The sequence below is a fragment of the Muntiacus reevesi genome, chromosome 12 (genome assembly GCF_963930625.1).
Source record: "Muntiacus reevesi chromosome 12, mMunRee1.1, whole genome shotgun sequence".
NCBI classification, from domain to species: domain Eukaryota; kingdom Metazoa; phylum Chordata; class Mammalia; order Artiodactyla; family Cervidae; genus Muntiacus; species Muntiacus reevesi.
In genome coordinates, this window is record NC_089260.1 from 57294163 (window position 1) to 57320601 (window position 26439).

Genomic DNA, 26439 nt, shown 5'->3' on the forward strand with positions numbered 1-26439 from the left:
TCTGTGTTTTCCCTTTTGTTCTTCTTCAGAAAGTGATTTTCTTCCCATTTTCCCTAGTTGTAAGTGTAACCAGAATTCCAGGTTGTCTACTGCTTTCAGTGACATAAGTCTTTTCCCTGTTGAGACAAAGTCCTTGAAATTATCGTTTTACTGATCACATAATGTGCCAGTTAATAGGTGCAGTGTAATATTGTCCCTCTGTTGGCAGACATCTGAGTCACTACTGATTTTATAGTACAGATAAGGCTTATAATAGATAATCACCTCAACTTTCAGCTGAATAAGAATTTATAATTGTATAATTTATACATAAATTATATAAACTAAAATAATAATTTGTAGTCTTTTTCACTAAAAGATTATATGCATCAAATAAGCTTCTTGAAGGCAGCGACACTAGATTTTTCCGTTTTCTTTTGCCCTAAATATAGTGGCTTGAAAATGTTATGTGCTTTCTCCATCCTTTTGAAAATCAACACATCACAGGGAATATCTCTAACTCAGAAGTGGATGAATTACATGGTCACTGATGTTGCTCCCAAGTTGGAGAGTATATGAGCAGTGTTAGACCAGGCTCAAGAAGCTTAAAATTCAAACGATTAAAATAAGATCTAAACAGCCCTTTGAGAAATGAGCATCTTAGGAGTCGGGCTGGGGGTCCCTGTCTGGGTAGGGCTGTCCTCTCCCCTCCGATGGCCTCTCCCACCACCCACCTCCTCATTGCCCTGCCATGTGGAGTTTCAGGCACAGAGAGAAATGATGTCTATTGATACTGCTCTGAATGAAATCCATGCAGTTTACGTGTGATCCACCCATCCATGGGCAGAAAGGGCCCCTTCTCTGGTGCTGTGTGTAATTGTCGAGTGCATCTGTGAGCTCACTTAAAGCCCATCTGTACCCGCATGGCCGCCTGCTACCCCCCCTTCCCCTTCCCCTTCCCCAGCACGGTCAGGTGCTCAGAGCAGCCGGCTGGGGCACGGGGCACAGAAAACCACCTCGTTCAAACATTAGGAATGATTTTTTTTTTTCAATCAGCCCATGATTACTCAAGATGTAGAACCACCACAACTCAGAATCTGTTTTTTTTTTCTCATTTACTCATTGGAAGTTTTTTTTTTTTTCCTGTAAAAACTAAAATATATATTGGTGTTGTCTTGGAATAGTTGGTTTTTTTTTTTTTTCAGCAAGCTCGAATCTGCACTATTTATGGGTTTTGCACTATAAAACGCTGCAGCCCAGTCACGTGGCTCCTTTTTCCTAAGCCATCTGTCACAGAGGTCTGGAATTTTATGTGAATGTTGGTTGTGCAGTCTTAACCCAAGTTTTTTATTTTTTTATGAAAAAAATGTCAGCAACTACAATATTTAGCATTTTACTTTACATTGGCCATTAAACTTGATTGCTATAGCTCTGTTTCATTGCTATAGTTACATATCAGCGTTGAAGCCAAAAGTTGTTTTGATGTGATGTGGCAGACTGCATTGTATCATGGAGAGAGTGTGCAGCACAGATATGGTTAATATCTTGGATTTTTGTAACTAAGGTTTATTAATGCTGGTATAAAAATGTATTTGATATTATACAGATGGCATAAGATGTGGTGGTTACTAAGTTATTATCCTGGATAAGCTCTACTGTGAAATTCAGGGCTTAAAACTATCACAGGAGATTAAACTATTTACTAAAAAGGACAGAAAGACAGGACGAAAGCATCTTAGTACAAATACATTAGAAGTGTATTTACCTCCCACGGATATCGTAAAGCATCTTTACTTGAGAGACTGAGAATAAAAACTTTGCAGGTAAAACTAGCAGACAGAAGAGATGCTTTTATTTTTTAATTCAGTGGCAGTACACTGGGGAAGGGGTAAGGGCAGAGTGTAACTGGGGGGTTAAAATGAACCCCTGCGAAGTAACTGTTAAGGATCTTAGGAACATATTCAGGGAAGTCTCCTGCTTTTCCAGTCAAAAGGAACAGAGGAGAGACATTGTCTAGAAGTTAGTTGTGAATTGACGGATGGCAATGAGAACACCGGGAAGGTATTCCTTTGACCCACTTAGGAGGGTAACAAGCTCACTCTCCGAGCATCCTGGGAGTTACTGTCTGGCAGCGTTCGTGATTCAGGACCGTGCACACCATCCTCGGGCACGTGACTTGTGGAAGGGCCAGGATGCATGGGGACCTTGTTGGCACTTGAGCCTTAAAAACAAAACGAAGCTTAGCCAAGGTCTCCTGAGGAGAAACGTCGTGAGGCAGAATTAAAGTCTCATACTGAGTATCTGGAAAATAATCACCTTTATTCTGGAGTTTTCAACGTAGAACTTAACCTCCTACCCCCACCCTGGTCATGCTGCCAGCTGCCACCTCATGGCCCCAAGGGGGAACTAGGCGTGCACTGCCCACCTCCCCCCAACCCGCCCCCCACGAGTTAACCAAGCTTTTCTGGTTCAAGTCACCCAGGGTAAAATGTCACTGTCACAGTAATCTAATATGGTTCTAATATTTCCCAATAAAAATTCTCTCCCAGCTGGTTGTTTTTTGCATGTTTTTCATGTTGGGAGGAGGAAAGTGTGTCTCTTTATTAACTCCAGTTTTAATGCTTTAAAGGATGAATTGGAAGTGATAATTCTGCAAATTAGGAAGGAAGATTTAAAGCTATGCATTTAGTATTTGGACCATCTTACTTATATTTAGGCTTACATTGCTTAAACCCAGAAACACAAAACTCCCTAATGGGGCTGCTCTGAAAAGTCTGCCTAAGAATTGAACATTAACCAAAGCGAATCAGAAAGCGAGATTTAAAATCAGATATACTTCCATAAAAGCTTGCATTTAAAATGATCCCTTAAAAGCCCCACATGGCCAGGCTACCACTGCAAACTGCTTACATGGTTTTTTTGTTTCCTGTTATATACAGGGGGCCGAGATAGAAGTGGATGAGAATGGCACGTTGGACTTAAGCATGAAAAAAGCTCGAATCCTGGACAAAGCCGCACCCCTAACTTCCACTAATCCTTCTGTTCCAACCGCTTCCTCTTCCCCATTCAAAACCAGCAGCCTTCTGGTCAATGCCGCCTTCTACCAGGCCCTGTGTGACCACGAAGGCTGGGACGCGCCCATCAACTATAGCAAAGCCCACGGGAAGACGGAGGAGGAGAAAGAGGTACTGTTCCAGTGTCGATCAATAAGTGGGAGACAACATGACAGCGGGGTCCACTTATTCCTCCTGCACCATTTCTCACCATCCTATTTAGATAATACGTAATTCTGTAGCTGGTTTTCGATTTTGGTAAAGCGATGATTTTAAATTTCAGGAGGTATTTACAAATGAATTCAACATTTCCCACCCCTTGCGTAAAACGAGATGTCATTAGTGTCTGTCATATCACTGTTAAGGATTGGGTTGTGTGCGCTGAGAGGTGGTGTCATCTATCCTGGGGACGCAGCAGCCTGTGAGCCATGAGCCCACACGTCTCTGCACCACAGGCTGGAACACGAGAGCAAATCTGGTACAAGGATGCTTCTTGTCAAATTCCCTTCCGTGGTTTCACGGAGGGGCGGTGTGGGCATCCCTACGTGCAGAGCTGTAGTCCAGGGACTGATCCTGGCTGTCGGATGTCCCAGGATGGCAACCCCAGAGTTGTGGGCTGGGTTATCCCTGGAGGTGGCGTCACCCCAGAAGTCAGATGTTGTGTAGGAAGCCATCAGCTTCCTCTCATGGCTGGAGCCCCCACATGGGTCTGATGAGCCCTGACTCAGTGCCATTCCAAAGAGTTCACAGCCACACCCTCCACTGGTTAGACTCTGGGTCACTGCACGTTGACCCCAGCCTTCCTGCAAGCGATTCTGTCTGTCCTAGGGAAGTGCTTGGTGCTTGCCAGCTGACACATTTGAAGAACTGAAGTAGACATTTGGAAGTAAGCATCATCCCCCTTTTTCAGATTTTTGAAGCTCAGAGACTTTGAACGGAGGCTAATTTGATCTTAGCATACACTTTATCTTTTATTGAAGTGTAGTTGGTTTGCAATATCATATAAGTTTCAAGAGTACAACACAGTGCTTCAGATACATATAAATGTACACATACATATACATATCATGTACATATATGTGGGCTTCCCTGGTGGCTCAAATGGTAAAGAATTTACCTGCAATGCAGGAGACTGGGGTTCGATCCCTGGGTCGAGAAGATCCCCTGGAGGAGGAATTGGCAACCCACTCCAGTGTTCTTGCTTGGGAAATCCCATGGAGAGAGGAGCCTGGCGGGTTACAGTCCATGGGGTCACAAAGAGTCGGACGCTACTGAGCGACTAACACTACCCACTCTACATATGTGTGTGTGTATTCTTTTTCAGATTCTTTTCCCTTACAGATTATTACATAATACTGAGTATAGTTCCCTGTGTGACTTTAGCATCTTCCTTAACATCTCTGGGCATGAGTCAGTGGCAGTGGCAGTGATCACAAGATTGGGGTGTTTTCTGTTCCCCTCTGTCCTTCCCTCCTCCCTACCCCTGCTGCACTTTCCCTGGCATCCCCATGTCCAGTAAGACTGGCCCCGAGGATGTAGGACACCTGTCTGGTAGGAGGACCACCCTGTAGCCAAGCTCCTGGGTGAGTGAGCAGCTGAGCAGGCGTGCAGAGTAGCTGGGAATGGGGCTGGAGGAGCCTCCAGGACCCAAGGCAGGTCTGTGTCTCCGTCACCACCAGTCACACCTTCCCAGGAGGGCAGGGGTCTCCTACTGCAGCAGCTTCTGGTTAGATTCTGCCATGTGGGGCTTAGTCACTGTTCTTTTGCTCGGCTTTTAAAAGTTCACCCAAGTATTTAGGGATGGTTTGACTTAATCTATCATAAAACTACTTTAGAAAAACTTTTTTAAATCATACACATTCAACTTTAATATAAAACAGACCTGTAAACTGTAAGAAGCTGTTTTGCTTCAGGTGGTGATGGAGAATTGGTGAACATGTGTCTCTGTCCTCCTCCGTATTCCCTGATCAGTCCAGCTCGTGCAAAGTCCCCAAAGTTACACCTCGTTTTTGTCGTTGCGTACACACAGAAATGTGTGTACATTCACATTTGCCATCATTCCACACTGGAGTCCGAGGTGGAGGTGAGGTGGTGGGAGTGGATCCTCTGGAAGCATAGACCAGATGAGAGCAAGGATGGTGATTCTCCTGAGTCAGGGACACCCCCAGTCCAGGAGACCCCCTATTGCCAACCAGTCCCTTGGCTAAACCACTCCCAATGGAGGGCACCTAATCCCAGGCATGAGACCTGGAGGTGGGGTCCAATCAAAAATGTGTGGCATGGAGGACGGTCCCTTACAGAGTGACCGTTAGTGCATCCCTGTTCCTGAGCGAGTCCACTGGGATGAAACCCCCCACATTGGAGAGGCTTGGTGCCACATGCTGGGGGCTTGGACTTTCTCTTCCTCATCCTTGCAACCCCACTGTATACTGGCCATGGTCAGTGTTCACCACAAGTCTCCTTTCTGCTTGCACATAGTCAGACGTCCAGTCCAGTCCCCATCAGTAACAAAGCAAAGTGGGTTCTTGCTCCCTTCCAGGGTCTTTGTGTCATTTGACATAGGCTCTGATGGCTCAGTGGCAAAGAATCTGCCTGCCAATGCAAGAGATGCAAGTTTGATCCCTGGGTCAGGAAGATCCCCTGGAGAAAGAAATGGTGACCCTCTCCAATATTCTTGCCTGGAAAATCCCTGGAAATGGACAGAGGAGCCTGGCAGGCTACAGCCCATGGGGTTTCAAGAGTTGGACATGACTTAGCTATAAACCACCACCATAATTTCTGTAGCAATGTCTGCAGGGTACCCCTTATATTCTGGGTGCACTCCTGCCACTTGAAGGTCAAGTAGGTACCTTGGGGACCGCCTTGGCTGTGTATACATCTTATCACTCAGCAGAAAGTGGTCTCATAACAAATATTCTCTCTTTAGAAACATGTGAGGAGTCATCTGGGGAGCTTTGTGGATTCAGCTGGGGTCCGTTCCTATCTAATGCTGATGGAGCTGATGTCCTAGCACAGTCATGGGGAAGATGGATCATTTAGATTAGATGTCTGCTCTTTTCAGAGTGGCTTACTTCCTTTAGGTCTGCTAGTGCAGACTCACTGCTACAATTTGCAACCTGAGTATCTGACATCTGGGCTTCCCAGGTAGAGCTAGTGGCAAAGAACCCACCTGCCAATGCAGGAGACATAAGAGACGTGGGTGCAATCCCTGAGTTGGGATGATCCCCTGGAGAAGGAAATGGCAACCCACTCCAGTATTCTTGCCTGGAGAATCCCATGGACAGAGGAGCCTGGCGGGCTACAGTCTCTGGGGTTGCAAAGAGTCAGACATGACTGAAGGGACTTCGCACACAGCACACATCTGACATCTGGGATTGACAAGCTACTGGAAGTTCGATGTTACAACAAGAACAAAGACGGCTTTGGAGATGCTGAGTTCCTGGAGTCCTAGAGCTTGCACTAGGTTTGAGTTGACAAGGTGGTTTTTAAGCTCAGTGCCTATTGTCAGGGTCTGAGCGTGGGTGGTTCATTGTTGGGCACTGAGTTGTCCCCGCGGGACACACACAGAAGTGCTTCTGAATCCCTGTAAGCCCCGGGATGGTTCCTTACCCCGGCTCTTTGTTCCTGCGTCCATGCCAAGGTGATTTACGAACTGAGAGTATTTTTCACATTCTGTCCTGAATCCCAGAATGAGCAATGTGATGCTCGATAGTTATTATTTTGTAGAAGTCGATGGTAGTCAGTGTCCTCGTGGTGAAGGTAGCAGAGGGAGCCCACACTGAGTCAGAATACGGATTTCTGTACAGTGTCTCATTCTCCTGACTAATCTGAAGAGCAGGATTATTACCAAAGTTTCTAGAGAAGGAAATTGAGGCCAGATGGAGTGAACTTGCTGTTCTTTTTTCATATATAGAAATTAAGTAATGGCCCTGGCATTCCCTGAAATGAAGAAAAGGAAGTAAATGGAGAAAAGGAGAAGAAAATAATACACACAAAAATTGGAAAATGTTGAGAAAAAGCAGGAAGGAAAGAAAAAGGAGAATAATGATGAGATAGTGTCCGGCCGGGTGTGTGGCGGAGGCTGCAGTGGTTCTGGTGCTTCTCAGGCCGGCAGGACCAGAGTTCTGAGCCCGGGTGCAGAACATGGCCAGTGACCATGCACAGCAGGGACGGATGGTCCTGGCTGTGGTCCCCGGGAACTCCGCCGAGGTGTGCTCAGGGTCCCAGGGTGCGCTGGGGGTCTGGCTGCTCTCAACCCCCCACACCCCTACACCCCACACACCCACATCCACACACCCCACACACCCTCACACCCCACACCCACTCAGCCCCATACCCCACATACCCCCTCACACCCCACACACCCCTACACCCCACACCCCATACACTCCACACACCCTCACACCCCACACCCACACAGCCCCGTACCCCACATACCCCCTCACACCCCACACACCCCTACACCCCACACCCCATACACTCCACACACCCCTCACACCCCACACCCACACAGCCCCGTACCCCACATACCCCCTCACACCCCACACACCCCTACACCCCACACCCACTCAGCCCCATACCCCACATACCCCCACACACTCCACACACCCCTACACCCCACACACCCACATCCACACACTCCACACACCTCACACCCCACACCCACTCAGCCCCGTACCCCACATACCCCCTCACACCCCACACACCCCTACACCCTATACACCCACACACCCCTATACCCCACACCCACTCAGCCCCATACCCCACATACTCCCACACACCCCACATACCCCTACACCCCACACCCCATACACTCCACACACCTCACACCCCACACCCACTCAGCCCCATACCCCACATACCCCCTCACGCCCCACACACCCCTACACCCCACACCCCATACACTCCACACACACTCCACACACCCCTATAACCACACCCCACACACTCCACACCCCCTCACACAACCTCATACCCCACACCCACATAGTCCCATACCCCACATACCCCCTCACACCCCACACATCCCTACACCCTACACCCAATACACCCTCACACACCCCACACACCCCACACACCCCTTACACCCCACACCCCACACACTCCACACACTCCCCACACCCCACACCTCATACACTTCACACACCCTCACCCCACACACCCCTTACACCCCACACTCCCCACACCCCACACGCCCTCATGCCCCGCAGCCCCCTGTACCCCACACACCCCACACTCCCCACACGCTCACACCACACACCACACACCCCCTACACCCCACACCCCCATACCTCCCACACCCCCCACCCCACACGACACTCACGCCTGTACCCATGACCAGAAACTGGGCGATTATTTCTAATTCATTGTTATCTTGTTCATATGCACAACAGTTGCTTAATTTTGGTGGTAATTTTCAGAAAATATTGTCTGTCTCTCTCAGTGAAATAGCCTGTCCAGATGCCCCCTAAAAAAAAAATCCTGAATCTGGAAAAATCTCAAACTATCTCGAAAGGAAAGTGCTGAGAAATAACTAGAGCTGTCAGTTTTGTTCAACTGTCAGTTCTCCAAAGACTTCAGATGTTAAAAGTGCCAGATGCTATTATCTGTTATTCATGCTCTCATTATGTTCTGGTTTTTACTAAAATCAATATAAACTCTTATTTGTACATTAAAGGAATTTCATCGCACCCATGCACTCTCTAAACACAGACATATATGTATGCCACATTTTCTCTTATGTATCTCCAATATAAATTATTATTTTCAAAAGGATACTATAAATTTTGAAAAAAAAATCTGACAAATGATGTTGACATATTTTTTATGGTATGCAATTTAGGAGTTTATATGATATACAATGCTTCTGTAACAAAATTAAACATTCTTATAATCACCTGTATTTTAATACATATGCTCTCTGCAAGTTTCTAGAGGTAGAATGCTGAGCCAAAGAATTAAAAAAGGAGGAAGGGAGAGACAATTATTTCATGATGCGATTGCATACCTGAGTCCATAATTTTTTAAAGAAGTTGCAAAATATTTCAAAAGTCATATCCAATAAAATTATTCTGTTGAAACAGCACTACATTTTACTGTGCTAAGTTAAATACCATATATTCTGCTAGAATTAATTTTGAATGTATTTGAGTCAAGTAAGTTAAGCTTTCATAGCTGATTATTTCTTTCAAAATCTTATTCCCTTGTCTTCTACAATGTGCAGATTCAACAAACAACAACTGATAACCTTTATATGTTCATCTGTAAATGTATATGCCTTCTTAGATATACTTTGCTCATTTCTATCACAAAGAAAATAATAAAATAGCTCTTTTCTGCTTTATGCCATTTTTGTGAAAAATCTAGCATCTGAACAGGAAAACAAAGTCTGTTCTTTGTCTTCCTTGTGAAGTCAGGATCAGTACTAAACTGAAAAGAAGGCCATGAAAATTAGTAATGATCCAACATTGCTTTTGGATCAGTTAATAGCAATTACATCCAGTGAGTAAAAAGCATTACAAAATATCAACTTAGCAGAAGAGGTCATTGGATATACATTTGTATCCACTTTCAAAAGGCCCAGAGGTTTTGTGAATTATAGTGGAAAACACTACCCATGCTGAATCCAGGCACCTCCAAATGAAATGGATAATAGTGTATCTGGGGGCTTCCTTGGTGGCTCAGTGGTAAAGAATCCACCTGCCAATGCAGGAGATACGGGTTCGATCCCTGGTCCAGGGTGAGCCCACGTATCTCAGAACTAAGCTCGTACGACCCAACTCCTGAGCCTGTGCTCTGGGGCCCAGGAGCTGCAACTACTGAAGCACCTGTGCGCCTAGTGCCTGCACCCCACAAGCTTCCCTCCACGAGAGAAGCCACTGCAATGAAAAGTCCATGTACCACAACTAGAGGGTAGCCCCTGCTCATCACAACTAGAGAAAAACCTAGGCAGTAATGAACACCCAGCACAGCAAATAAGTAACAAACATTATTTTTTAAAAAATAGTGTATCCAGTTTAAGGTCTTATAATTAGGAATTGCTTCACTCTAGTCACATTGTGAAAGGTGAAAAGGATAAGCATCTTTCACTTGTTTTCTATAGATTTCACAGAAGCAGCATTAAAATAACCCTTCTCCTTGTACCTTAATAGACACTGATCATCAAGCACCCATTTCTCTTTGTTTTTTAGTGGTGTATGATTTTCTGCTACTAGTTTCAGACATTTATCAATAATTTAAAATGGAATACTCAGTATTAAAAATAATATGAAAAAAGAAATTAAACCAAATCAGGTTTTATTAATTTGCTCTGAAGATCCTGTTCCTTTGAGGTCATTCACATTTTTTCACCACTGTGTGATCTTATGTAAAATAATCGATTGAACTGTCATCCAAGTAATTAATGAAGGAAATTACATTTGTCTTTATAACTGAGATCAAGGCTTAGAATTTTTCTTAGATTGGGAAAATCCACAGATTTTGTTTTTCCATTGATTTTGAGTGTCAAATCAGAATGATTAAAATTGTATTTATCCTTGCAATGTCATGTCCATGTGATTTAAATGAGATTTGCCTTCAGTAACTCAAAATTGTTTTCTCATCTTAAATGGATCAATACTTTTGAGATTTAGGAGACAGTTTTTTTTTAAAATAGTAGTTAACCTGATTTTAATATTAAATCCAAAAAATATTACATTTACTGAATATAAGCTTAATGATAAAAGTAAACTAATTATGTGTTTGAGTGAAACCATCATTAGTTGTCTGACAATAATATATCAGATGGTAAATAAGTGATGTAAAAGGATCAATGAGATTTCCTTATGAAATCAGGATCAGTACTAAGCTTAAAAGGAGACCATGAAAATTAATGATAATCCAACAAGACAGTCCATCCAGAGAGTAAAAACATGAGAAAAAAACCAACTTAGCAAAAGAGGTAGTTTAAGGAAAACAGGAAGTGACTGATGTGAGACTAAAAACAGGTGTCCAGAAAAATCAAGCTAAAAGCTGCCGAGACATTGTGGACTCAGCCACTATGCATTTAAGCAAATAGTTTAAATCTTATCCGCATATCAGGAAGGACATTCTAATAAGCTAAATTTACTTCTTCATTCTCTATTTAAAAATTTGTGTGATTCATTTTTTGCAGAATTACTTTTGTTTTACCAGTGACTCCTGAGTACATGGCAACCCACTCCAGTGTTCTTGCCTGGAGAATCCCAAGGACATAGGAGCCCCGTGGGCTACAGTATGTGGGGTCACAAAGAGTCAGACATGACTGAAGTGACTTAGCATACTTGCACGCTATGTACCTAAAGAACTATTTCCATGTTCTCTAGGAAATGTTTATTATACTGTAAAGCTTGAAATATATTGAAGTTAATACATTAAGATATTAACTTATTTACATAGCTCGAGAAATTCCTCTGTAGTTTTTTCTGCCAACATGTGAACTTTTAAAAATTGTGCCTGTGAGTTATAATTTCTCACTCTTTACCAAGGATAAAGGTCCATGGCAGTCCGGGTGTACCCTTATTAACTTATTTATTTTGTGTACAAATCCAGTAAGGGATGTCATCTAAGTCTTTAAGCCAAGACTCAGGTTTGACCCCGATGACTTCAAATACAATTGTTTTTCCAGGGTTTCCTAATACCTTGTGTGCTTCTGTATTTTTTATTTCCAGAAAGACCCAGTGAGCTCTCTAGAAAATGTAGAGGAAAAGAAGTTCTCTGGAGAGGCCTCTATACCAAGCCCTAAACCCAAGCTCCACACCAGAGATCTCAAGAAAGAACTCATCACGTGAGTGACATATGGTTCTAGAATAGAGACTACTGATCGAAGCCATTACACCTTGGCTTATGGAGCTGACTTGGCACTGTTTTAGGGCAATTTCGACTGACCGATGGTTAAATATTCTGTGTGTATCTAGACCTCTACTCAGAACTAAGAAGATTATGGAAAAAGGTGCATGACTCGATTTTGTGCTAAGGGAATTAAAAGTCAAACTGAAAAACAAAATATGCAAAACAATTAGAAATGTTTACATTCTGATCAGAGATCTTAATCTGACATTCCCTGACCTCAGAGGAGTCAAGTTAGGGCTAGAGGTAGTCTGCATGAGTGTTAGTCACTCAGCTGTGTCTGACATTTTGTGACCCCAAGGACTGTAGCACGCCAGGTTCCTCTGTCCATGGAATTCTCCAGGCCAGAATACTGGAGTGGGTTGCCATTCCTGTCTTCAGGGGATCTTCCCATCTTAGGGATCAAACCTAGGTCCTCCGCATTGCAGGCAGATTCTTTACCATCCGAGCCACCAGGGAAGCCCAGAAACTTTTAAAACTCCCTGCAGAATGTTATTTGGGAAGGGAGTTCATGGTTTTTGTTACATTCTCAAGGAGTTCTGTGACTCAGGAGAGTTGAAAGACCCAGGCAGGTAGTACTGGTCAAGCTGCAGTGGGCTCTCCATCAGGAAGCGTTTCTTGGACCAGAAGGCCCTACACTGAGCCCTGGCACCAGGCGGCCTGGAGAGAGACAGGGACAGAGTCAGAAGGCGGGGGCAGGACAAGGGCCCGGAGAAGATGGCCTGGTTGCAAGTTTCCATGAACAGACCATAGGATATTTGAGCGGAAACATGAGCTCGTGCTGGGCTATTTGGGAATGAGCAGTATGCCGAGTTCTTCTGAGGCCGTGTGCACGTGGGGGACCGTCTGGGCTCAGAAAGATCATCTAAAACGTTAACTAGAGATGCAGACGTGAGATGTGGCCTGGGAGACGGTGCCTCTGGGGAAGACATATAGAAGGAAGGGGACAGAGTGCTCATCTCAGAATTCGAGAGCATGCGTCCTGCTGGGACCTGAGAGAGTCAGAGACGCCCACAAAGAAAACAGACCTGGGGGCAAGGAGGAAAGTGATGGTCATGGGAGCTGAGAACTCAGAAAATTCCCACCTGGGCCCTTGGTGGTTTCAAATGCCACAGGAAATTCAACGGAGTCAAAGCAGAAAAGGCAGAACGCCCAAGCATTCGGTTCCCTTACAAGAATAATGTTTCTTGATGCCTGAGCGTCACTGAGCACTGTACCCTCTGGGAGGTGACTTGGGCAGTCATCTACTTACGTCCTCGTGGCCTGCTAGTCAAGTTTCTAAAATTTTTGTATGGATTTTGTTTCTGCATATTATCTCAAAGATCCTCAAAAAGGGTCAATGTTTATCCTTTGAAGGCAGATTTTGGAAATTTCCAGAGTCATTTCAAACTAAATGTAGTGTGAAAAACTGATGATTAACCTGCATCACCATGTTGGACAGAAAAATGAAGTGCAATTATTTTGTCACGGGTCCTTCTCATTGGTGCAAAGGGAAAGGGCTCCGAAAATGTGGTGAATGATTTTCGGAATGTAGTCATGAATTCCTAGGAAATGAACTCCTTAGAGGCCTTGTGGTTTTCCTCTTGTTTCGGGACAGGTGAGCACTGGGGTGGGTACCACGCATTCCCACAACCCTGTGTCACACATGGGTTCTGTAAACAACTCACCCAGTCCTTATTATGCTTCATGTTTCTAACCGGTAAATGTACCTTAATTGCTTACTAGAAACTGGCTAGAACAGATTTTTCGATGCTGTGGGATCAACATAAATTCATTTAGATTTTGAGCGCCACTTACTGAGGGAACTAGCTGGTTTCCTTTCTCTAAACTGACGCTTTCCTTTGCAAATCTTCCCAGAACGTATCACCCAACTGGTACATGTTACTGTGTAAGGTTTCTCATTGAAGATCTGTAAATTAACCCAGCCATCAGAGCCCAACGTATCAATTTTTCCTACTATGTCACTCCTTCAGCCTTTGCTTTATTGCTTGACCTCTTTAAAGCACAAAGCTTAAACAAAATAATTAGCCACTATTTAAATGCATGCTTTATCATTATACTTCCTAAATGCATGCTTTATCAGTACACTTTCTAAGTAATTTATCACTGTCTGGTTTAAAAATCATTGGCACTTCTTTGCCTCTCCTGGCAGTATTAATAAGGATGATTAAAAAATAGAAATAAAATTTAAAGTGAAACAAAATAAACGCAATGCTGTTTTGGCACACCAGGTGGCGATGTATTTCCAAAGTGGGAATTCCCAGGCCGTTATAAGCCATCCCTCACGCTCTGAATATTCCAGCTGCATAATGATCAGAAAAGACTGTTTCTCTGTTGAGCGGGCAAATGGCACTTGCGGGATAACTCAGCTCAGATGTGAATTGTTGTTCTCTTTTTTTGTTTGCATATATTTGTAGTTTTGAATTTTCCTTCCTTTCCTTAGAACATCATTCTGTCTAAGAAGGTGGTGGGCAGAGAGCTGGCTGGTTTAGCTCAGATCAAGCTCTGAAAATTAGGCCTCTCCCGAGAGGTGGAGGTGTTCTTCCTGTATGGTTTCTTTAGAATAACTGAGAACTATTGGAAAGTAGCTTACAGGAAAAATATACTGAGAAGGTGACATTTCAGAAATCTTGAATGTCATAAGACTATCCCCAGGTACCCCTCTAAAGGGACAGAGTCTGATTCCACACATGGGTAAATCTCTCCATAAGGCAGGGTGCCTAGAACATCAGTAGCTGATGCTTCCTGTGATTATTGGCACCGTCATAAAGATCACTGAGTGGGTGGGGGTCAATCTGCTCACCCCAGCAACATTTTAGCAGTGTCAGAGAAAAATAAATGGCTAAGAAACCTGTTAACTATGGGAGTAAACCTGTTCAGGATAACTATCCTCTTTCATTATTTTTAAACCACACATAAGATACACAGAATGTGACCAGCTTCTCAGATGAATGAAGTGCCTGGGACAGACTCTGGACAGGTGGGTGGGAGACACTACTGCTTAGGTTGTTGATTCATGAGTGTCTTCAGTGGGTTCAAACCTTAGGATAAAACTGATCACAGCTTTATTAACTAAACTTCTCACCTATTTCTGTACTATCAGCAGCTTTCCCATCTGAAATGTCAATTTACGTGTCAGCCATAGGTCATATTTTCAAAGATCTTTTTCAGGTGATTTCTAACATGTTTATGAAGCTACAACATTATCTTTCTCTTTAAAAATTTACAAAACTTTCTGAAATCTGTGATGTAGTTGGTACCAGTATTCCTAAGAGCTGCTATCATGATAAAGCATGGGTTTATAATAATTATTTTTTAACTCTTATTTTCAAAGAATGAGAACAGCATTGACTGTTGACTCTCACCCATCACCAGAACACACATTTTAGCATCGCTTTCTGGCATCATTCTGACTCAGAGAACTGATACAAGGCTGGAAGCTCATAATTCAGGACCATAAGTTTCTTCTTGGGCTTTCCAGGTGGCTCAGTGGTAAGCCACCTACCAATGCTGGAAACACGGGTTTGATGCCTGGGTTAGGAAGATCGCCTGGAGGAGGAAATGGCAACTCACTCCAGTATTCGTGCCTGGAGAATTCCATGGACAGAGGAATCTGGTGGTCCACAGTCCATGAGGTCACAAAGAGTCAAACATAACTGAGCAGCTCAGCCCATACAAGTTTCTTCTTAGCGAATCTCTGGGTTCTTATATAGCTACATCCTTAGTTCCTTAGTTACTTTAGCTTCTGCACATCTCACATGTGTTAACTGGTCTTAAAAGATAAGCTACCACATTCATGACCAGCCAGGCAGAGCCAGTGCCCCCATGAATGCACCTAATCCTGATTCTGTTTTTATTGACCCAGCTGTCCGACACCAGGATGCGATGGGAGTGGCCACGTCACGGGCAACTACGCATCTCACCGCAGGTAACTCACCGCCTGCTGGGTCAGGCTCCCTCACCCCATCCTCTTCAAGGACTCGTCCTCACCCCTTCTAGAAAGACATTCTCCATCAGAAACTGGAGGCTGAGTTAGTTGGGTGTTTGGCTCATTTTGTTTTTCAGAAATAAAGCTAACTTAAATCTTCACTCTTTCTACTCATGTTGTAAAGAAATTATACTTTTGTGATCAAAAATGACTTCCTGATCCTGTGGTGCAGGCTACAGCCCAGAAGTTAGGGTTCACCTCAGGCTGTGGTCCCGTTTAGCTTTACATGAAACCTGGGTAGGAAAGCAGCGACTGGGCTGACCCTTCAGGCTGTGGGGACTTCCTCCCCGGGGCAGGCGGCTGGTGCAGGATTAAAGAGACAGCGGAGCAGACAGTGGGAGCTCGGCCCTTCCACCCTCCCGCGTCACTGTGTGGCTCGCTGTCCCTCTGGCCGTGGCTTTAACCCTGAGCACCATGCCTCAGGATTCAGACAGAGGGTTCTCTGGGTCGGTCATCACTAGGGTCTGGGTGTCCCTGGGTAAAGCCCCTGGCTTGGTAAATAGCAAACCACAGTCTATGAGAAGTAGTCCAGGTGTCCAAAGCCTGATCCAGCTAGAGCAGCAAACCCGGGTTCAGACCTGCTTCTTTTTCCCTGTCCATGGGTTGAACATGGGTTTGTTCACAAGCTGAGGCTGCCCCCGGGTCGGGCCTGAGTGTGGCAGTATATCTCTGTTTTTGCCTCTCTCCTCCCTCTTCAGTGTTTCTGGATGTCCCCTGGCAGATAAGACCCTGAAATCCCTCATGGCAGCCAACTCTCAGGAGCTCAAGTAAGTGTAGACCCAACCTCCGCACCTATATCTGGCCAGGGTGGTCCTAACTAGGGGCAGATGGCACTTTAGTAAATCACAACCACGTACTCTCTCACCAAAAGTCCACAACTAAAACCAAGTCCCTGAAATTTAGTTTAGTTCGTTTACTGGCCTGTAAATGTACTGGCCTTGGAAATGTACCGGACTTGAGAAAAAGATGAGAACTTTGCCTGATGTTGACAGGCGTCCAGTGGTAAATTGTGGGTCAAATCTCAGGTCATTCCAAAATAAGGTTTAAAAAGATGAAAAGAAGAATGCAGGATAACAGCAGATACGGTTTCTCCCAAGCATTGGGCAGTAGTTACATACCAGCATTTCCATTTTAAAAATAGATTCTTAGCCAAAACCAGTCATATTTAAGCAAAAAGAGCCCCCCAGAATCGGCTCATCCTGCTTTTGAATACCTGGCTCTGTGCTGTATGGTGGGACCCACCCCCGCCACGCCCACGAGACCCCAGCTCTGCTTTCATTTTTCCAGGTGTCCTACCCCAGGCTGCGACGGTTCAGGGCACGTGACCGGAAACTATGCCTCCCACCGCAGGTAGGACAGACCCCTGCCCCCTGAGATGGAGATCAGCGGGGCGGCAACATGCTGTGAGATCACACGCTTCTCTCTTGCTCTTTGTTGGGTCCCTGTTTCAGCCTGTCCGGCTGCCCTCGGGCCAGGAAAGGTGGTGTCAAGGTGACTCCTACGAAGGAAGAAAAGGAAGACCCTGAACTCAAGTAAGCGACCTGGGTTCAGTGCAGAAGCCTCGTGAGGGTCAGTGGGCAGGACTTGGGATCCAGGTTGGGAGGTGGCTGGGGACCCAGCATCATGAGCATCACAAGCACTGGAACAGCACAGACAGAGTTATCAGGGGCTGAAGGAAACCTCCCCTTCCCCGCTCTGCTCGCTCAGTTCTTGGATGCTGCAGAAGGCGTGGTGGGTTTATTTTCTCAGTTTGTTCCAAAAGGAAATCTCCTGGGGATGTGCCCTGGTGTCATCAACGTGGCTGCACCTCCCCTGGAACTTCCATTCTGCCTTAGACACAATTTTGTCTAAACTGAATTCCCTCCTCTGAGAAATATGCCTCAAGCCTTGGGTGATGGGCTTACCCGGTACCACTAGTGGTAAAGAACCCACCTCCCAATGCAAAAGAGATGTGAGTTTCATCCCTGGGTCAGAAAGATCCCCTGCAGGAGAACATGGCAATGCACTCCAGGATTCTCACCTGAGAATCCTATGGGCAGAGGAGCCTGGTGGGCTACAGTCCGTAGTGTTGCAAAGAAGCAGACATGACTGACGAGACTAACACTTTCGCACTTTCACTTGGGTGATGGATGCAGAGACAAGTGTGGAAATGTACCAATTTTTGCTCTACAACATGAAACCCTTAGACATTTGGAAACCAAATCTCCTATTTTTTGAGCCATGGGCTCTGTGATGCAGGAGAGGCTGTTAACATTTAGACCCTCAGTCTTTGTCTGGACTGATGGTGAAACTGAAACTCCAATACTTTGGCCACCTCATGCGAAGAGTTGACTCATTGGAAAAGACCCTAATGCTGGGAAGGATTGGGGGCAGGAGGAGAAGGGGACGACAGAGGATGAGATGGTTGGATGGCATCACTGAGTCGATGGACATGGGTTTGGGTAGATTCCGGGAGTTGGTGATGGACAGGGAGGCCTGGTGTGCTGCGGTTCATGGGGTCACAAGGAGTCGGACACAACTGAGCGACTGAACTGAACTGAACTTTGTCTGGAGGCAATGTAACCAGTAACCAGGTGCTTCCCTGGTTGTTTCTGAAGCTGAGAATGTGGCCACAAACTAGCCTCCACTCCCTGTAAACTGGGTGGCAGGTTCCCTGAGCTTTCAAAATCTCATTCTCCCCACCTATAACATGGGATGGGCTTCCCAGGTGGCGCTAGTGGTAAAGAACCTCTGTGCTAACGCAGGAGACATTAAGAGATGCGGGTTTGATCCTAGGGTTGGGAAGATCCCCTGGAGGAGGGCATCGCAACCTACTTTAGTATTGTTGCCTGGTGGGTCCCTTGAACAGAGGGCGTGGTGGGTTACAGTTCATAGGGTCAGGAAGAATTGGACATGACTGAAGGGAGTTGGCACAATGACATGATAAAATGGGACGGCAGCTCTCTCCTCCAGATGATGTATGACAGTTGCTTAGCTCAGAGCCTGGGGACCATTGTTATTGCCAGGATCTGTTGTCTCCCTGGTCGAAGGTAGACAGCATCTACCAGACATCTGGTAAACCCTGTCATCTCCCTCAGTTGATTCCTGTGTGATTTGAACTCACCATCGCCTCCTCGATTACGTCACAGCACCTCACCTGGGTTATCTCATTTCCCCCAGCAGCTAATGACTGTGCTGTGTCTCTCTAGATGCCCTGTGATTGGGTGTGATGGCCAAGGTCATATATCAGGTAAATATACATCCCACCGCACGGCATCTGGATGTCCCCTGGCTGCCAAGAGACAGAAGGAGAACCTGCTCAATGGGGCACCCCTCTCCTGGAAACTGAACAAACAGGAGCTTCCTCACTGCCCCCTGCCAGGCTGCAATGGGCTGGGCCATGTCAACAACGTGTTCGTCACCCACAGGAGGTGAGCTTTGCTGTCTGTCATGTGGTTGCTATGATTGATTGTCACCTCCTGGGTTGGGGGGAGAGACCCCCCAGGTCAGGAATGTTTGGGCAATGAGCACCTTAGATTTCGAGCAATGAGTCTTGCCTGAGAGATATTAGAACAGTTTGAAGGATGGAAAATGTTCTTTCCTCTATTTCTGAAATTCCCTGCTCGGTTTTCAGGTACTTTCGAAAATGTGCTTGTGTCTTTTATCCTAAAATGTTGCTCATGCCACTGTTTTTCGGATGGTTCTGTCTTTCAAGGGTTTGTTTTACTTCTGGGTGGTGACAGCAACTCTCTGATGTCATATGGTTGTGAAGCTTCACTTTACTCCTTGATGTCATTCCCTTCTGCTCACGAACTGGCTCCATTTCAGACCAAATGGTAGATAGTTTGCAGCTGGGAAGCTGTGATTCATCCCCAGCAGCCAGAAAGCAAAGGACACAGCCACCGCTGCTAAGTACACAGAGGGCAGGAGAGGTTTAGAAAAGCCTTTCTAGCTTCCCAAGTACTCAGCTCCTTCTTCACTCAGTGGCATGTACTTCACCCTGGCCCGTGGCCAGGAGCACTGATCCTAGCCCAGGTGTCGTCCTCATTCCACCCCAAGGAGAGGACCTGGAGGGTTCCTGCACGCTTCTCCTGGCACTGTGCCCTTCCCATCGTGGGGCCGTGGTTCATGATGCAGATTTAAGATCTAATGAAGCACGAGGGAGTCCTGGCGCTCTGCTCATGGGCAGGATGCAAACACAGCAAAGCCGATTCCATTCCCAGGTGCATGTCTGTGTGTCGGGAAATGAGGTTCTCTTCTCCGAGAGTCACACCTGCTTGTAGAGGAACCTGGATTCTTTATCCTTTAACATTTATTTATTACTTACAGATTTATTTGGCTGTGCTGGATCTTTGTTGCAACATATAGGATCTTTAGTGGCGGCCTTTGGGATCTAGGTCCTTGACCAGGGATTGAACCTGGGCCCTCTGTATTGGGAGTGCAGAGTCTTAGCCACTGGACCACCAGGGAAGTGCCCCTGAACTCTTCTGGTGGTTTCTTTTCTGACGGTTCTCAGATGCCTGATCACGTTCACAGCAGCACACACTGTTTTCTGCTGGGTCTGCACTGTCATCTCACAAATCAGGTGAGCCGAGGGGCACACGGGCTCCACAGCGGTCATGCTTCCTTATCACAGAGCCTGTAACAATCCACGTTGGCATCAATAATGAAACATCAATGCTGGACGGTGGCAAGCGCGTCCCTCAGTTAGAATTCTCTGTGAACTCCCAGGTAGTTTTCCGTGATGACACCATGGCCTGATGAGGGTGCAGGGACCCTCAGGGCTGTGGATGGAGGAGGAGGAGCTGGAAGAACTGTGTCAGGAAGCTGATGCATCAGGTGTAATGGGGCAGGCGAGCGAGGGTGCCCTGCCATCCAGCTGCTGACTCAGCCCCAGAGACCCTCCTGAACCTGGAGCCGGAGACAGACGTATCCCAGGAAGTCCACTCCCTTGACTCCAGGCTGGGGCCCACCTGCCCCCCCACCAGCCCCCCACTGGCCCCCCACCCACCCCCCACCATGGTCCCCGAAGCACAGGAAACAGCAGTGGTTCCACGTGCAGGCTGCCGATTTGTGTGGACCTGAAGGCGCCTCGAGGACTGGAGCAGGGACTGAGTGACTCAGTACCGAGGGACACGTGTGATGTGATTTTATTTCCACCAAGTGAAAAAACACATAGCAAAATTCCATTTTTAAAGAGTCAGGTAATTATTCCTCTATAGTTGGAGTCAGTGGCCGTCTCTGGGGGCCACGAGACAGCTCTTGCTACAGGGCTGGTGAGGCTTGAAAGCGTGTTCTGTGTTTGCAGGTAAATGCGTGGTAAACCCCTCAAGGCTGTTCTTTCAACTGCAGATATGCATTGTGTGTATCTATGTACAGACCGTTTATTTCATAACATGAAAAGGGAAATGAAGAGCTCAAAAAGTATAGGCTGCAATATTAATGCAGAGATATTATTTTATAGAAGAGAAACAATTAAGAGTTTAGACAAATGAATAATTCAGATTTCACTGCTTTTCAGTCTTGCTACTCAGAGAGCCTGAACGTCACCTGGGGAAGTTCTCTTTGAGGTGGAATGCTTTTCTTTTAACACTGTATGGAATTTCATACAAGTGGTATAATAAAATGCCTAGCTTATTGCCTGTCACATAATAAGTGTTTGACACAGACTATTTCATTTCCCTTTTGTACAGTTGTATTAATGTATGTGCAGGTATGCAATAATTCATGACAGTCGGAATGACTTGTGCTAGGATCACACTACTGACCCACGATACGCCTTTATCTGTCCTGTTCTCTCCCCTAACATCCTGACGTGGTTCGATTGTCTTTCCCATCTCTGCCAAAGGCCCGCCGCTATCCAGGTTGCTCTGTCCTGGCAGAGAGCCTGTTCCAACTAAGTTCCTCACACTGTTTATTCCTTTAAACCCTCACAAACCCCATGAGCTACAGGCGCTATGGTTGCCTCTGTTGACAGACAAATCCTTGTGCAGAGACGTTCAAGAATTGCCCCCGGGCACAGCTCACACAAAGCTCTTCTGAGCTAGGTCTCAGCCCACCCCTGCTGTTTCCTGGCTCCTTCCAACCACCAGGCAAACACTCCTGCAGATTTCTCTTGGCCATCCTCTAAGGCACGGTCTGTAACTTTTCTCATTTAAGATTCAGCAAAAGGAGAATAATTACGAAGCTTGCCTAGAGAACCGTTACATGTGCATGACGTCAGGGCTGTGTTTGTTGTTACTGTTTAGTCACTAAGTCGTGTCTGACTCTTTGCAACCCCGTGGGCTGCTGCACGCCAGACTTCCTTGTCCTTCACTATCTCCTGGAGTTTGCTCAAACTCATCTCCGTTGAGGCAGAGATGCCATCCAACCGTTTCATTCTCTGCCGCCCCTTTCTCCTCCTGCCTTCAATCTTTTCTAGCATCAGGGTTACATGCTAATTACTTTACAACCTTGCTTTGCGTCTTCATGTTACAAACCTCCACTTTGAAAGAATAGCAACTGAGGTGACGAATGGTGTATTAAATACACAAACAAACGCACACACTCATAGATGTTCAAAGCTGAAAATCAGAAGTCTTGGGACTAAATATAACTCATTTATTACTACATGTAACTCTCATTTTATTGAGGATTATTAATATATTATAGAGGGGTGTCCCTCACACAAATGTGTCGCCTGCAATTTCATTATAACAGGGCAGACAAAGATATAGTTTAAAATTACCTTTCTGTACTTCAGTAGCACTGTGAATTTAGTCCAAGCCATAAAAAGCACATCTTTTCTGCCTTTACAACACATAGCCCAGACCCTGAAGGTGATGCCTGGCTAACCTTCCCTTTCCCTGAGCAGCAGAACTGAGCCTTGGGGAGGACCTGGCCTCCTCAAAAGAAAAAGGAACTTTAAAAATATTGTCAAGCCCCAGTTTTCTTAAATTTAGGATTTGTTTCATATCCCAGGAGATAGAAAATACCCACTAGTGTTTTTAAAAATTTTCTTGGCCCCGCCATGAGCATGTGGGATCTTAGTTCCTCCACCAGGATGGAACCTGTGCTCGCTGCATTGCAAGCTCGGACTCAACCCCTGGCCCACCAGGGAAGCCCGCAGTGGCATTTTTAGACCGGAGTCTCGCATCTGTCATGAACTGTACTAGATGTCAGTCCCGTGGTTGTGGGGCTTCACTGACCATCCACACAACCGCTCCTCTCACCCCATGTTGTCTGGATAACCCAGACCCTCAAGGATAGAGTCAGAGAACTCTCTGGAGGTGTTAACATCCATCTTGTTACCAGCCTCCCACAGGTCACTTTTTTTTTTTTTTTTTTGGAACTTAATTTTATTTATTTATTAAAAAAAATTTTTTTATTGTTACTCTTATTTTTATCTTTTGGCCATGTCCCATGGGACGTGGAATCTAGTTCCCTGACCAGGGATTGAGCCTGCACCCCCTTTGTTTTCAACTCAGAGTTTTTTTTTTTTTCAATTATTTTATTAGTTGGAGGCTAATTACTTCACAACATTGCAGTAGGTTTTGTCATACATTGACATGAATCAGCCATGGAGTTACATGTATTCCCCATCCCGATCCCCCCTTCCACCTCCCTCTCCACCCGATTCCTCTGGATCTTCCCAGTGCACCAGGCCCGAGCACTTGTCTCATGCATCCCACCTGGGCTGGTGATCTGTTTCACACTTTTAAAGTCCCATTTACCAACTAGACAGTAATCCTGTTTGTGACCCTTTTCTAAGAACACAGTAGGTGACTTAAAACAAGACAGCCTTGCAAAAACTTCCCAGAAAAAAAAAATAATGCAGCTTATAGAGGCTTTTTTTCTTTTTTTCTTACATCTTCTTTCTTTTTTTTTTTATTGGACGATAATTGTTTTGCAATGTTGTGCCAGTTGAGGCCACCCTTTATGCGAGCAGTTTCCAAAACAGAATATCATGGTCACAGTTCAGTTTCTACTTTTTCATTATTTTTTTTTCCTGTGAAAATATTTCATATTTATCAAGTCTTGGAAAACCACACAGCCTTCCTTTTACATGTAGTATTACATATCTGTATTGTTTTATTTCATATCATCTTAATATTTTAAATATTAATTTTAAATTCTTCAAAATATGCATGCACGCTACAAGCGTTTACTAAGGGTTTTGCTTCAGAAATATCCTCTTTCACTCTACCAAATGTCCTAATCTTTGGATGGAAAATGATTGTTTCATGAATAATTAGAAACCAAATTTCTGTGGGAAAAAATATTTTCAATGGCTGATTATTATAATTTTTTAATTTTATTTCAAAATTGTTGATCCAAAAATATAACAAATGACAAAAAATTAATGGCTGCTTAGAACAAAAAATCATCTCATCATGTCCAACAGAAAACATGTTTTGTTCAATGTCATTATCATTTGGGCGCAATTTAAATAAAACAGATGAAAGAAGCAGGCCTGAACGGAACAGCTTCATAGGAAAGATATATAAACAGTCTACAACACAGTGCACTGTGAGCAGTGAAGGCACATAAGTATACCTGCAGCCCTTCCTTCTCTTTTCCTGTTAGGTACCAGGTGGTTCAGTGGTAAAGAACCTGCCTGCCAATGCCAGAGATGCGAGTTCGATCCCTGGGTTGGGAAGATCCCCTGGAGAAGGGGAAGGCTACCCACTCCAGTACTCTTGCCTGGAGAATCCCATGGACAGAGGAGCCGGGCGGGCTACAGTCCACATGGTTGAAAAGAGTTGGACACGACTTAGCAACTAAACAGCAACAAAGAGATTTTTTAATGAAAAATGACATTTTATCCATGGCCAAAAGAAAAAATAAATAAATAAAATTATTAAGTTAAAAAAAAAAAGGAGAAGAAAATAAAGCTCTGAATAAGCAAAACATCATTTTTACAAAATGAAGTCTTAGAGGGGAAATAAAAAAAAATATTACAGAATAGCTGCTTCACTTTTCTGTACAGCAGAAAATAATACAGAATTGTAAAACAGCTATATTCCAACAAAACAATTTTTTTAAGAAAAATTAAAGAGTAAATTTGAAACTTTCACTTACCCAAACTGAATTTGCCATCACGGAGTAGAATAATTATTTTGAGCTTGTATTATTTTGAGTCATTCTGTAAAGATCCGATGACAGTGTGTATAGAGACAGAAAGAACTAAATTTATTATCCATGGCATTTTGACTAATTTGGAGCAAATCTTATTCAAAATATATAGATACAATTTTGCATTTACAGAAAATAAAGTAACTACTGCTAAAAGAAAAAAAATGACACAAAAATACAAAATAGTGATATTTTTTAAAAATTAATTAAATGATAATGATCAACGGTAGCTATTTGTATTTTAAGAAAAAATACAAAACATTTTACATTATTGTGTGCTTCCCTGGTATCTCAGCTGGTAAAGAATTTGCCTGCAATGCAGGAGACCCCATCTCAATTCCTGGGTCCGGAAGATCCGCCTGAGAAGGGATGGGCTACCCACTGCAGTACTTTTGGGCTTCCCTTGTGACTCAGCTGGTAAAGAATCTGCCTGCAATGTGGGAGACTTGGGTTGATCCCTCGGTTGGGAAGATGCCCTGGAGAAGCGAATGGCTACCCACTCCGGTATTCTGGCCTGGAGAATTCCACAGACTGTATAGTCCATGGTGTCACAAAGAGTCAAACATGACTGAGCGACCTTCACTTTCACTGCTTTTGTTTTAGAAGATATTGTTACGTTCTGCACAGTGACTGCAGATTATAATGTAATGAGTAGGCAGGCAAAGACTTAAGGAGTATGTAGTGAATCCAAAGTTTTAATTTTTCTAAGAAACAGTACCGGTTTCACCCACTGGTGTAATTTTCACTTTCACAGCTTGTCCGGATGTCCTCTCAACGCACAAGCCATCAAGAAGGGCAAGGTCTCCGAGGAACTAATGACCATCAAGGTCAAAGCATCTGGAGGTAGGAGGACAGGGTGGGGCCACGACCCCCGAGGTTTGGCCCACAAAGGGGCCCACATCCAAACCCCGCTCCATGCTGGAAGTGCTATTTGAACAGGCAAGAAAGACACTTTCCTGAAATTTGAACTAAGCTATAACTTTCTCTAAAAAACAACGTCTTGGTTTTTTTTCCTTATTTTTTAATAAAGATCTCCAACAGAGAAAATCGGGCAATGATGCTGGATGAATTAGGGTACACTGGTTGAACTTGTGTCCTTCAATCTTAAAATGACAGTTTTTGTATGAGCCTGCATGTATGTGTGTCCGTGGTATGAGCCCTCTATCAAATTTCAAGGTCTGGGCACCCATGTTTGAATCCTTGCCTTTTGTCCTACACCCAGAATGATATTTCTATGGTGAATCCAGATGGTTTAATTCAGGATCTCTGTGTCTATTTCCCTGCACGTTTTCCCAGGGCTGACCCTTGACACAGTGGCTAAGCCATCCTCCCTACTGGAATCTTCTCATGTCCCTCTGATTTCCGAGTACTTTTCTTGAGTTCTCATCAGCGTTTTCTCACACATGAGTTCTTCTCTTACAAGATCGGCCTGACACATCTGGGGAACAGAGGCAAAGTCAT

The 26439-nt window shown here is 44.8% G+C and overlaps 1 protein-coding gene and 1 non-coding gene across 2 annotated transcripts in view; one reads left to right on the forward strand and one right to left on the reverse strand.

Annotated features, from left to right (window-relative positions):
• Window positions 1–26439, forward strand: part of LOC136144905 (suppression of tumorigenicity 18 protein) — an 81533-nt gene that overhangs the window by 51744 nt on the left and 3350 nt on the right. Inside the window, exons 11-18 of the mRNA XM_065902884.1 lie at window positions 2919–3164; window positions 11720–11835; window positions 15763–15825; window positions 16584–16652; window positions 17173–17235; window positions 17337–17417; window positions 19074–19295; window positions 25733–25821. Coding sequence (XP_065758956.1) covers window positions 2919–3164; window positions 11720–11835; window positions 15763–15825; window positions 16584–16652; window positions 17173–17235; window positions 17337–17417; window positions 19074–19295; window positions 25733–25821 — 949 coding nt within the window. The remainder of the gene's footprint in view (window positions 1–2918; window positions 3165–11719; window positions 11836–15762; window positions 15826–16583; window positions 16653–17172; window positions 17236–17336; window positions 17418–19073; window positions 19296–25732; window positions 25822–26439) is intronic.
• TRNAG-CCC (transfer RNA glycine (anticodon CCC)) lies at window positions 20262–20334 on the reverse strand. The gene has a single exon. It is a non-coding gene; the product is annotated as a tRNA-Gly (tRNA).